At 41.0% G+C, this 14,102-nt stretch overlaps 1 protein-coding gene across 3 annotated transcripts in view; it reads left to right on the forward strand.

Annotated features, from left to right (window-relative positions):
* Positions 1–14,102, forward strand: part of Nfyc (nuclear transcription factor Y subunit gamma) — a 71,823-nt gene that overhangs the window by 41,485 nt on the left and 16,236 nt on the right. For 2 of the 3 annotated variants that reach the window (XM_057784364.1, XM_057784365.1), the window contains exons 3-4: positions 4,551–4,622; positions 7,888–8,001. In XM_057784364.1, coding sequence (XP_057640347.1) covers positions 4,551–4,622; positions 7,888–8,001 — 186 coding nt within the window. The remainder of the gene's footprint in view (positions 1–4,550; positions 4,623–7,887; positions 8,002–14,102) is intronic. The other variant, XM_057784366.1, reaches the window with a different exon arrangement.

Consider the following 14,102-nt stretch of genomic DNA (forward strand, 5'->3'; position numbering starts at 1 on the left):
AATAGTGGCACTCCCTATGAGATTATGGGGGCCGGTTACGTTCAAACCACCACACCATGTTATGATCCATTTTTCACATACTGCCTCTTTAAAATTTTTTAAGATTTGTTTTGTTTTATGTATATGAGTGTTTTTATTTTGCCTTTGTGTATGTATGTGTACTATATATGTGTCTGGTACCTACGGGTGTCAGAAGAAGGTTTCAGGTCTCCTGGAACTGGAGTTACAGATACTTGTGAGCTGTCATGTGGTTCTGGGAGCCAAACCTGAATATTCTGCAAGAGCAGTAAGTGCTCTTAACCACCGAGCCATCTTTCCAGCTCCCACATACTGCCTCTTTAGAGAGTTCAAGGCTTGGGGATCATGAGATCTTCCAAAATAAAAAGGTTGGATAGGTTAGCTTTAGGGAATTTGATACCCTCTTCTATCCTCTATAGACGTTCATACGCACGTGATGTAACACATACATATACAGATACACGAGTACATACAAAAGAAATCTTACATTCTTTTACAGCCGGGTGGTGGTGGTGATGTATGCCTTTAATTCCAGCACTCGGGAGGCAGAGGCAGGCGGCTCTCTGAGTTGGAGGCCAGCTTGGTCTACAGAGAGAGTTCCAGGATAGGCTCTAAAGCTACAGAGAAATCCTGTCTCGAAAAACCATACCAAACAAACAAACAAAAACCCAAAAACAATTTCATACATGTATACAATGCATCTTGATCATATCCACCTCAGATCCCCCCTCCAGACCTTCCTAAATGTTACCCTGCCACCTTCATGCACTTTTAAAAAAGAAATTAACTGTTTCCAATTAGTTCTATTTGCATGGGCATGTATATGGAGTCATTCTTGGGAACTTGGGAAATGACTCTTCTTCCTGCAGCAGCCCTCAGTTAGGGGTACAGCCTCATGAGCCCCTCTCATCCGTGGTGGAATATTGACTGGCTTGATCTTAAAGGTTTTGTACAGTAACCATAGTTGCTGTGAGTTCATGAGTTGAACAGCCATGGCTTATCCTAGAAGACTTCACAGTATTCCTCCCAATCTTCCAACTCTTAAATTCTTCTTACTCTTTTACCACGATTTCCCCTGAGTCTTTGAGGTATTGATATAAATGTTTCATTGAGGGCTAAGTGCTTGACAGTCAATGTTATGAATTACCCACTGTCAAAAGAAGTTTCTATGACCATGGTTGGCTCTATGGGTATAAACGTAGTTATTTAGAAAGTAATTTTACATTTAGAAAAAAACCCAACAGTAATAGGGTCCTCTTCTAGGTGTCTCCCCACCTTCCCCAGATCTAGAGTACTGGGCATGAATTCTTTTCAATGGAGCAGGCCTCAAATTCAGTCAGAAAGCTGTTGGTTACTACTACATAGTCATGGCATTATTGTACCAGTAGCTACATTCTGTCTTTGTGTATTACCAGAATGGCCTTGAACTCATAGATAAACTTCCCTCTTGAATTCTGGGATTAAAGGTATCTTTTACCACACCTCCAGTTTTGGAAAGCTCATCACTCCTTCATTCCCTTCTTCATCTCTTCTTTAACCCTTGTATTCCTGCTTTCTATTCTCATAGTATCTGTGTTCTGTTATTTCCCTTCTTGTTGCTTTTCTTTACAAATTGGAAAAAGCTTTATGTATATGTGTGTGTGTGGGTAATTGTTGTTTGTTTTGAGACAGAGTCCTCTGTAACCCCATCTGACCTTGTACTAATCACCCTACCTCCACATCCCAGTATGGGGTGTGTACTCCTGTGCTTGGTTTTGCTTGTTTGTTATGAGATAATAGTATCTTGCTATATAGCCCTGGCTGGTCTGGAACTTGAGGCAGTCCTTTTGCTTTTGCCACCTGAATGCTGGGATTACAGGCATGTGCTGCCATACTGGCCTAAGGAGAACTTTTTGATTTTTGGTGTGTGTGTGTGTGTGTGTGTGTGTATGTTTGTTTGAGAAGTGGTGGCGGAGGAGAGAGAGAGAGATCAACTCTGTGCTTTGGTTAAGTAATCCTGGAAAAATCTTGTGGAAATGGCATTAATGACAAATGGCAGCACATTTGCAAGAGAGCTAACCTTACTTTCTCTCTGACATTTCTAAGCAACATTATCGTCTTGTGTGATGCACCACATTACTAAGAAAGCAAGGGATAGATTGCTGTGATTAAACACTTTTTAAAAATACCTTCAAGTGTATGGCCCTAATCCAGCTCCTTCTTTGCTCCTGCTCTCCTTTGCTCCCAGGTCATACTTTTGGCACTGCAGGTGGTATTTGGTGCTTCCTATTCTCTCTGTGAGAATACAAGTCTTAGTATCATGTGGACATAATTCCTGTCACCTTTCCTGTGGAACATTTCTCAACTCTTCTTTCCCTCTAACCCCAATTTGCCAGCTGGTTGTTCCCTTCCTTGTGTCCTAATGGGATGTCATATGCCCTCTCTCTAGTGTAAGAGGCTATATAATGTTTTTGATGTGACCGTATTTGGCAAATGAAAGTTTCTTAAAACTAGGAATAGGATTGTACTTTCATAAAGTCATAGGTGTCACAGAGTAGGTTGGGCTATGGGGATGCACTGAATGAAAGAGGAGCAGAAACAAGGTTAGAATGTGCTCTACTGTCTTCTGGTAATATTGTGTAGTAACTGAACCTCTCATCCTCTGCCACTCCAGGGTTAGTTATAGTAGAGGCTTTGAGGAGAATGTTACCTAATTTGGAAGAGAAAAATATGAAAAAATGGTATTTGAATTTGTAGAGCTGAGTAGCTTGTTAGTATGTGTAGAGACATTGGGTATCCTTTTTAAGTTTCTGCTTTGAAGGTATTCCTCTATGCTGCCCACTCTTTTCTGTTTGTTTTTGAGAAACGGTCTCACTATGTATCACTGGCTGTCCAGGAACTCTTTCTGTAGACCAGGCTGGTCTCAGACTCACAGAGATCGCCGCCTTCTGCCTCTCTAGTGCTGGAGCTCAAGTTGTGCACTCCAGTGCCAAGCCCCATTAGCTGTCTTAGGTATTTTATTCTAGTAGTTTATCCTCTCTCTATATACATTGGTTTCAGAGGAGAAGCTAGGAAGCCTAGTGATGTTTTTCTAGAATGCCTTCTTTGACATGCATGTTAGTTTTCTGCTAGTTTTGGAAAAGAAAGTTCCCTATGCTTGTTAATTTTTATCAAATCTCAAATAATAGTTCTTCCATAATATAACAGTGTGTATACCCAGGTGATCATCGTGGGTTTAGAGAGTCACACTATAGGCCCTCACAGAGCAGTTGTCTAATGCCTAGCTTCAGCATGTGCTAGTCTCTCGTTATAGCTTTCTGCTCGCTACTGCTCCAAAATTCAAGTTAGTTTTGATTTCTAGAATTATATCCACCCTTGTGCATGTGGTTAAGTAGTAGTTTCAAAATAAAGCCAGGGCTTAAATTCTACATAATTTGAGTGGTACTACTCAAAAAAGTTTTTTTGGTTTTGGTTTTTGGGTTTTTTTGGGCTTTTGAGACAAGATTTTTCTCTGTAGCCCTGGCTGTTTTGGAACTTGTTTTGTAGACCAGGTTGACCTCAGATTCAGAGATCTGCCTGCCTCTGCCTCTCGAGCTGGAATTAAAGGAGTGCGCCGCCGCCGCCACCTGGCCAAAAAAAAAAAAAAAAGTTTTTTCTTAAATCCCAGCAATATTAGTGCATTTCTCCATCCTATTTTTGTTTGTTAAAGGAAAAGTAGCAGGGGCTGGAGAGATGGCTCAGTGGTTAAGAGCACTGGCTGCTCTTCCAGAGGTCCTGAGTTCAATTCCCAGCAACCACATGGTGACTCACAACCATCTGTAATGAGATCTGGCGCCCTCCTCTGGTGTGCGGGCATACATGGAGGCAGAATGTTGTATGTTGTATACATAATAAATAATTTAAAAAAAAAAGAAAAAGTAGCAGGACTGTCTCTAGAGGCAGCTGCTAAATTTACTTACACCCTTAGGGTTCTCACAGAGTAAAGAACTGGCAGGAAGGTATTCTGGAGTTTGAGGCCAACCAGTAATCAGGTCTTGTCTCAAACAAACAGAAGAACCGACAGGATAGGGAAAGCATTGGAGGCAGAGATTTCATCTTAATCTTCATATTGTAGATTAGTAAACTTGGTTACCCAGCACATGGGAGGCAGAGGCAGGCAGATCTCTTGAGTTCCAGGTCAACCTGGTCTATGAAGCGAGTTTCAGGAAAGTCAGAGCTGTTATAGAAAAAAACAAAACAACCACAAAACAAACAAAACAAAAAACAAAAAAAGGGAAAGAAGAGGAGATACTTGAAATGAATGAATCTCTCCTGAGCAGAGACAAAGGACTTTTTACTGGCTGTCTTTCATGAGGGCACTGTGAGAACTTGGAGGTCCACAAGGGCTAAGTGAAGAATTTTGTCCAGAGCTTGTATTTTGTTAATTTATCTGTCCTTCCTCCCCTGCCGTATTTCCTGGGTGGAGGGTTCTATGCCAATCTGTCTGCTCTGCCTGTGCCCTGCCACTCTGCTGGCCACCCCCCTACTCATGTGCCTCTTGTTGCTCATTTCAGAAAGATTTCCGAGTACAGGAACTCCCACTGGCTCGTATTAAGAAGATTATGAAACTGGACGAAGATGTGAAGGTGAATTCTCCTTATCTTTAAGGTTCATATTAGTAGCTGAAACTATGGGTACTGCTCTCGGGCATACAGTTCAACAGAAAGAAAAATATTAGGATATGTTACCTATGATTTTATTTGGCTTTTATCTAAAATGAAGTGACCTTAAATTGAAAATTTTTAGTTATTGTATGATGTTTCTTTGAAAATCAGGGATATTGTGGGAGTTTTTCCCCCAGATATTGTTTGCTTCTGAGATCAGGGGCTGTCCCCTAATTTTTTTTAATTAATTTTTTTAAACTATCTTTTCCCATTTTACATACCTATCTCAGTTCCCACTCCCTCCCCTCCTCCTACCTTTCCTTCTACTCCACCCCCAATCCTTATTCTCAGGGGTATAAGGCCTCCCATGGGAGGTCACCAAAATCTAGCACGTTGCTTTGAGGCAGGACCAAGGCTCTCTCCACTATATCTAGGCTGAGCAAGGTATCCCTCCAAAGAGAATGGGTTCTAAAAGTTTTACAGTACAAGTAGTAGGGATAAATCCTGGTCTCAATGCCAATGGCCCCATAGTCTGCCCCAGCCATACAACTGTCATACACATTCAGAGGGCCTACTTTGGATCTGTGCTTGTTCCCCTGCTGTTAGACCAGAGTCATTGAGCTCCCCTTAGCTCAGGTAAGCTGTTTCAGTGGGTATCCCCATCATGGTCTTGATCCCTTTGCTCATGTTATTTCTCCTCCCTCTCTCTTTGACTGGACTTTGGGAGCTTGACCCAGTGATTTACTGTGGATCTATGCATCTGCTTCCATCAGTTGCTGGATGAAGGTTCTATGATGACATTTAAGATAGTCATCAATCTGACTACCGGTCAAGGCCAGTTCAGGCATCCTCTCCTCTTGCTTAGGGCCTTAACTGGGGTCATTCTTGTGGATTCCTGGGAATTTCTCTAGTGCCAGGTTTCTTGTAACCTCATAATGTCTCCCTCAATCAAGATATCACTTTTCTTGCTCTCACTCTCTGTCCTTTCCCCATCTCGACCATCCCATTCCCTCAAGTTCTTCCCCCTCCCCTTCTCCTTTTCTACCCCCCCTTTCTCCCTCCTCCCAATTTTTTCAGGAGAACCTATTTCCCCTTCTCAGTGGATTCATGTATATTTCTCTTAGGGTTCTCCTTGTTACCTAGCTTCTCTGGAGTCATGGACTATAGGCTGGTCATCCTTTTTGCTTTCCGTCTAATATCATATCCACTTATGAGTGAGTACATACCGTACTTGTTGCTTTCCCCCAATTCTTTTGTTGTTCAATTATTTTAAACGGTTGTTTGTATCAGTTCAACAGAACATTACTATTCTCAGCATCTTGCTGCAGTTTCTGTCTTTTTCTGAGCTGTGAGAAAGTTCTACTGATGATATTGTGCTGCCATAGTCACTTTCTCTTGTTGTGCTAGGACACCATGACTAAAGGACTTAGGGTTTCCGGGGGTTAGAGTCCATGACCATTATGTTAGGGAACATGCAGCAGGCAGGCAGGTATAGTACAAGCAATAGCTGGGAGCTGACATCTTAAGATAACAATCACAAGGCAGAAGGACTGTAATGGTTTGGGTTTTAGAACCTTAAAGCATGCCCCCAGTGACATACCTCTTCCAATAAAGATACACCTCCTAATCCTTCCCAAACAGTTCCACCAACTGGGGACCAAGTATTCAATATATTAGCCTGTGGGGGCCATTCTCATTTAAACCACATGTATCTTTCTGATATTTTGACCTTAAAAACAGTCAGTCCTTTAATCCCAGCACTTGGGAGGCAGAGCTGCTGTCGGCAGATCTCTGAATTCCAGGCCAGCCTGGTCTATAGATCAAGTTCCAGGATAGCCAGGGCCATATAGAACACCCCCCCCCAACAAAACTAAATAAATAACAAAACAAGCCATGAATGAATTACACTTATGAGAGGATAAATCCTTGTTGGCCTTTTTTTCCCCTATGAGTTCACCTCTGATTATGATTTTCAGGGATGAATAACTTAGTCACTTCTCTGTAAATGTGAACTCTCTTTGAATTTTCAATGACAACTAACAGTTCATATAGCATTCATATTCCCCTTTTATTAGTTTCGTTCCTTGAATAACTCTTTGGGATAAGTAATCTGTTTGTCGAGACAGGTGTCACCTCATTGTGTAGCCTAGCTTTGCCTGGAACTTTTGGTTATCCTGTCTCTCCCTCCTGAGCGCTGGGATACTCTAGGCATGTGCCATCATGCCTGCCCATTTTTTACAGCTGTAGAAGTATGCAAAAGAATAAAATGACCACCTGTGTTGGTAGAACCAAGATTCCAGTTCTCGTCTTTAACTATATATATATATATATATAGTTAAAGACACACACACATCCCATCTGTATAACTCTACAACTTTGGTTGAATTTGGAAGTCAGACATACTAAGGCAGCTTAGTATTTTTAGGCACTGTGCTGGGTACACAGGTGACAGCTTCTTACTTCCCTTAGTAACACCAGAAGTTTATCTTTGCTTTTTGTTTGTTTGTTTATTAGTTTTGTTTTCCTAGTTTAAGAAAAATAAAGGCCAGAAAGGTGAAAATTGTGAGATTTTATCCCATTCCATTGGCACCCAAACTTTCCTCAAATAATTTTTGGAATTAGAATCTAAACTCTACCACCTACTCGTTCTGTAGCTGTGGCCACATCACTTTACTTTTTATTTTTTTTTTTATTTTTTTTATTTTATTTTATTTTTTTTGGTTTTTCGAGACAGGGTTTCTCTGTAGCTTTGGTGCCTGTCCTGGAACTAGCTCTTGTAGACCAGGCTGGCCTCGAACTCACAGAGATCCGCCTGCCTCTGCCTCCCGAGTGCTGAGATTAAAGGCGTGCGCCACCACCGCCCGGCTCACTTTACTTTTTTTAGCCCTATTTGTTTGGAAGGTTTTTTGTTTTGTTTTTTAAAATGCCTATAGTCCCAGCATTGGGAGGTGAGAATCAAGCATCTAAGGAGTCTGGCCTATATTATAAGAAACACTAACAAGGCAAAAAGTGAACACTATGGATGGCACCTCACAATGGCAGGCACTAGATAAGTATGCAGCCTTCCCTTCCTTTCTTCCTGTTATCTGTTTTACCCCTACCCAGGGATTTATTTTACTTTGGACTCTCCAGAGGCCATCACCTTATTTTTTTTAGCTCTTGTCCCAAGATAGCATTGACATAAGAGACTGACTGGCTTGAATATTCTTTATGGTGGTTGACAGTGTGGGCCGACAATCTCTTCTAGATGATCAGTGCAGAAGCCCCTGTGCTCTTCGCCAAGGCAGCCCAGATCTTTATCACAGAGCTGACTCTTCGAGCCTGGATCCACACAGAGGACAACAAACGCCGTACCCTTCAGGTAATGCAGACTCACACTGGGAAAACTAGGGCAAACACTGCTTTTGCCTGCCTTTTCCTCTCCTGTGCTTTGGACCGATGCCTCTGCCATATGTAATTGTGATCTTCCTCTGTTGGAACACAGGTATACTTTGTAGACACAATGATGGTATTTCCTTTCTAAGGATGTTAGTTTCCACGTCTCACATGGTTTTCATAAACTCATTGATGGAGCACTCTTTTTACTTGGTTCATCTACATAGAAGCAAAGGCTCAAGTGATCCAATATTTGTTTGTAGATGTAACTTCTGGTTGGAAACCTGGAGCTGTCAGAAAAAGACAATCCCAGAAAGAATTGAAGGCCTTACTAATTATGCTAGAATTTTTTTTTATTCCTTGTCTGCCTTCCTTGAGATTGTTTCCTTTTGTTCTCCTTTTATTTTGTTGTTATTTTTTGTTTGTTTGATTTGGGGCCTCACTAAGTAACTGGTTAGTGGAGAACTCATTATGTAGATCAGACTGACCTCGAACTCACAGAGATCCCCCTGTCTTTGTGTTTTCTTTATTTTAACTTAACAAGTCAACATTTATATTGTATGTAGAGCCCTTGCTGATATTAATACCCCAAACCCTTTCCATCAGCTAGCATTAGCCCCGAGAGCAGCAGTTCTCAACCTGTGGGTCATGGCCCCTTTGGGAGTCACATATCAGATATCCTGCATATGAGATATTTACATTATGATTCATAACAGTAACAAAATTACAGTTATGAAGTAGCAATGAAATAGTTTTATGGTTGGGGATCACCACAATATGAGAAACTTTACTGCCTTAGAGAAATGATTTTTCAGATACAACAGAAAGGATGTGATCAATAACAAACCCTGAAAGTATTTTAATAAAGCCAGTGGGTTCTTCTTGTTTTCCTTTACTTACAAAATTGGGAGTCTATGTGTGTTCTCATTTCTAATGGGAAATGTTTATGAACACCTACAATGTGGCAGGCGCTGCTGGAGGCCCTACAGATTAACAGTGTACAAAACAGGCATAGATCATATTCTTGTGAATCTGCATTCTAGTGCAGGTAGACATGCGTGTAAAGATTTGTATCAGGCATGATAGTGCAAGCCTGTAATTCCAACCGCAGTAGACTGAGCATGATGATTAGTGGGAGTCTGCAGCCAGTCTGGTCTACACAGTAAATTTCAGGCAAGTTAGAGTTACCCAGTAAGACCTCATCTCAAAAAATCAGTAAATAAAAGGGATCGGGGAGATGTCTCAGTAGGTAAAATGATTGACATGTAAGCGAGAACTTGTGTTCAGCTCTGCAGAACCCATGTAAAAAGCCACACATGGTGTCTGCTTCTGTGACATGAAAAGAAACAGGTGGATCCCTGAAGCTTATTTTTCAGCCAGTTTAGCCAAATCAGTGAGTTCCAGGTTCTGGAAAGACCCTGTCTCCAAAGATCAAAGTGGAGAGGGACTGACATAGACACTGATATTGATCCCTGACCTGTGCATGTATGTACACATACGCATACCATGTTGTATACTCTGCTGCTTATTTATTTTTGGGACAGAGTGTAGTTCAGACTGCTCTGGAACTACCTCCTCTACCCCGCTTATTAAAAAAGGTGTATGCATTTGTGTTCACGTGTATGTGCGTGTTGTCTGTCTGTATAGAGGGCACTGGATCCCTTGGAGCTGGAGTTATAGGTGGGTGCTGGAAACCAAACTTGGATTCTCTGAAAGAATGTATTCCTTTTTTTTTTTTTGTCTTCTTTTCTTTTTCTTCAAGACAGTTTCTCTGTGTAGCCTTGACTGTCCTGGCACTTGCTCTATAGATCAGGCTGATCTCGAACTCACAGAGATCCTCCTGCCTCTGTCTTCTGAGTGCTGGAATTAAAGGCGTGCACTACTATACCTGGCCAGAATGGTTTTTTGTTTTGTTTTGTTATTGTTGGTTATTTTGTGGGGGTGGGGGGTTTGAGACAGGTTTTCTCTGTGTAGCCCTGTCTGTACTGGAACTCACTTTGTAGACCAGGCTGGCCTCGAACTCACAGAGATTTGTCTGTCTCTGCCTCTCAAGTACTGGGATTAAAACTGTGCACCACCATAGCCTGGCCAGAATGTATTCTTAACCACTGAGCCACCTCTACAACTCTTGGCCTGAAGTTCTTGAATCTCCCAAGTTCCAGAATCATAGGCTTGTGCCAACATGCCCAGCCACGGTTCAAAAACGTTAAGTTTTTAAAAATTGTATGTGATACCGCACATTGTCTCTCACTCTCTTTGATGTGTGTATGTGTTGTATGTATATATCTATAGAATAATATGCATATAGGGGCTGGAGAGATGGCTCAGCGGTTAAGAGCATTGCCTGCTCTTCCAAAGGTCCTGACTTCAATTCCCAGCAACCACATGGTGGCTCACAACCATCTATAATGCGGTCTGGGGCCCTCTTCTGGCCTGCAGGCATATACACAGACAGAATATTGGATACATAATAAATAAATATTTTAAAAAAGAATAATATGCATATAGAAATTACATAATTATATATTGGTTAAAGTAATTCTGTATGTCTAGGAAGAGCTTGTAAAAGCTACTGTCTTAATCAGTTCAGATTGAAAAGTAAAATGGGGAAAGGCTCTTGAACAGCCTCCTTATAGAAGATGCTGACTGGACCTGACAAGATGACTTAGTGCGGGTGCACGTGTACACACACACACACACACACACACACACACACACACGCTTTCCCTCCTCAACCTGGGTTCAATCCATGGTAGAAGAGAACAAACTCCCATAGGCTGTCCATTGATCTCTACACTCATACCATAGCCTGCTCAATCTTGCAGTGTCCCCTCTACAAGTAATAAAAAAAGTTTTTGAAGCTGATGGTCAGTAAGCCTGTGTGTAGCATCACTAGTCATCTGTGAATATCAGCTTAAAGCCACAATGAGATACTGGTCTGATTTACTAAAATAACTTAAAATCAAGGAGAAACAATTCTAAATATTGGTGTAGAAGTTAGATATCTAAAAATCATTCCTGGTCAGAATGTAGAGTGGTATAATTACTCTGGAAAACCTACTTGGCTATTAAGAATAGAAGTAAACACATGGCCACACTAACATGGCCATTCGCTCCTAGGTTTGCATCCAGAAGAAATGTGGACATTCTCACATAAGAGTAGTCATAACAACCTTATTTGTAATAACTCCAAATTGGGAATGGCTCAGGAGCCCGTCAGAAATACATAAATGAATTCTAATGACTCACTAAATGGATCACTATTCAGAATAAAACAATTACTGTTCCCTATAACAGTAAAGCTTAAAACTTTATTAAACTAAAGAACCTAGAGAAAAGTGTCTAGGGTCTGGTGTTAAAGTAGTACCACCTCCAGTGATAACCATTTGTATGGCTTCTGCTGTAGGGGTTGCTAGGAGTGGAGATCTATCTGGTGTCAACTTCCTGGGTGTATACATTCATTAGAATCCAAACTGTTTAGATTTCTGTATTTCACTGAAATGAGTAGTTTCTCAGTAAAATATTAAGAAAGGCACAGTAAGCCAGGAGCATTGACACATGTCTTTAATCCCACCACTTGGAAGCAGAAGCAGGTGGATCTCTGAGTTTGAGGCCATCAGAGGTCTACAGAGTGAGTTCCAGGTCAACTAGGGTTATACAGAGAAGCCCTGTGTTGAAACACAATGAAACGAAACACAAAACAGGTTTTTGTTTTTTAAGAAAAGGCACAGTTAAGATACAGGTGTGGTGGTATATACTTTTAATCCCAACACTACATAGAATAACCCTGTCTTAATTTAGATTTTTATTGGTGTGAAGAGATACTATGACCATGGCAGCTCTTATAAAGAGAAACATTTAACTGAGGGGGCTTGCTTATAGTTTCAGAGGTTCATCACTGTCATCATGGTGACATGCTGGAGCTGAGAGTCCTACATCTTGACTCAGAGGCAACAGGAAATCGTCTGACTGTCATACTCAGGGAAGCTTGAGAAAAAGAAACCTCAAAAACCCGTTCCCCACAGTGACACCCTTCTTCAACAAGGCCACACCTCCTAATAATGCCCCCTCCCTTTGTGGGCCATTTTCTTTCAAACCACCACAAACTCTATATTGAAAAACAAACAAAATGAAACACAAAACAAGTTTTATTTTTTAAAAGAAAACACAGTAAGATGGGGTAGTAATACTGATAATCTCAGTACTCAGGAGGTGGAGACAGAAGGTTCCAGAGTACAAGGTCATCCTTGGCTAGAAAGCAAGTTCAAGGCCGACCTAGGCTATGAGAAGGACAGAAAAGATCAGTTTAAAATATATTTATATTAAGATTCCAGGAAATATTGGGGGTTCTGTGTGTGTTCGGAGGTTCTTACTGTTTTTTTCTCCTTCATTCCGTCCATAGATGAGCTGTTTACTTAGCTTGAACAGGTGACATCATCAAGAGTGTGACACTCTTAACACTCAGATGAGTTCTGGCAGATTTTAAGATATGCCCTACTTAATTTAGGAGGGTTTATTATCAAGCTGGTGGTTGGCAAGAAGAGTAGATTAGAGGCTTACATTTCAGTGGCTTGGGGCCATGACAGTCGATATAAAATTTCTACCCTCCTGTTCAATCTGATGGCTCTGCTTTGCTAAGAAGTGGAATATAGAGGTTGCTGAGGATTACTCTAGTCTACCATTGTAACTCTCTGAACACGCCCAATCTTTTCTGATCTGGGAAGCTAAACAGGGTTGGGCCTAGTTAATATTTTGATGGGAAGCTGTCTGGGAATACTGGGTGCTGTAGTGTACTAAAAAGAAAACAAAAAAATTTTACTCTATCTGATTTATCGAACCTCAGACATCATCCAGCCATAAAGTGGTCTGTTAGTTTGTTTTTTTTTTTTGTTTGTTTGTTTGTTTGTTTTCGAGACAGGGTTTCTCTTTGTAGCTCTGGCTGTCCTGGAACTTGCTCTGTAGACCAGGCTGGCCTTGAACTCAGAGATCCACCTGACTCTGCCTCCCAGTGCTGGGATTAAAGGTGTGTGCACCACCACCTGTCAAAGTGATCTATTTAAAATGCATTTTAAAGTTTACTTTCCCCTACATACTTGAATATATCATACACTTGAGTTAGTGTTTTTCTTTTCCCTTAAAACTTTGAACGAACTACACATATTAAGATCTGTATATTAAACTCCTAGGAAGGGGATGTCAGGCTTGAAGAGAAAGCCTGCCTGAGCATGTTATGACATTCTTGTCAGCCACCTAGTAAATAAGGCTTGAGCACACTCAGGCTTAAATTCATATTTAAATTCTGCATTGAACTAAGCAATGCAGTCTTGAATTCCAAACTAAAAACCATAACTAACATACAGAGATCAATTAATTCAATTATAATTGCCTGTAAAAGAAAGAAAATGAAATAGTGGATTGACTTTGAAAAGGATCATATGAATGAATGTTGGGCTAACCTTGCCAACCACAGAATGCCAGTTGAGACTACTGGCTTTGTTTTCTGAATTATCTGGAGGATGGTACTTTGATAACTGTATGGAGGGCCTTGAAACCAGAACAAGCAGAAACAGTAGTGAGTAGGACTCAGGTGTCCTGTCCCAGAGCACAAGATGTGTGTATCTCTTTCGTTGATTTTTGTCAGACAAGTCTGATATAAGTTTGGCTGTTTTTATTTAGCTCTAGACACACCTACGGATATTTAGTGTAACCTAAAAGTCATCTCCTTGGGGGCTGGAGAGATGGCTCAGTGCTTAAGAGCATTGCCTGCTCTTCCAAAGGTCCTGAGTTCAATTCCCAGCAACCACATGGTGGCTCACAACCATCTGTAGTGAGGTCTCGTGGCCTCTTCTGGTCTTCAGGCATATATATATAGACAGGATATTGAATATTGTATATATAATAAATAAATAAATAAATAAATAAATAAATAAATAAATAAATATTTTTAAAAAAAAGTCATCTCCTTGGGCTGGGGTATAGCTCAGTGGTAGAACACCTGCCCAACATGGGCAAGGCCCTAGGTTTAATCCCATATTCCAGGAGTGGGGCATGGAGGGGAGTCATGTCTTCTTACTTGAAAAATAATAA

This window comes from Chionomys nivalis, chromosome 11 (assembly GCF_950005125.1).
Source record: "Chionomys nivalis chromosome 11, mChiNiv1.1, whole genome shotgun sequence".
NCBI classification, from domain to species: Eukaryota; Metazoa; Chordata; class Mammalia; order Rodentia; family Cricetidae; genus Chionomys; species Chionomys nivalis.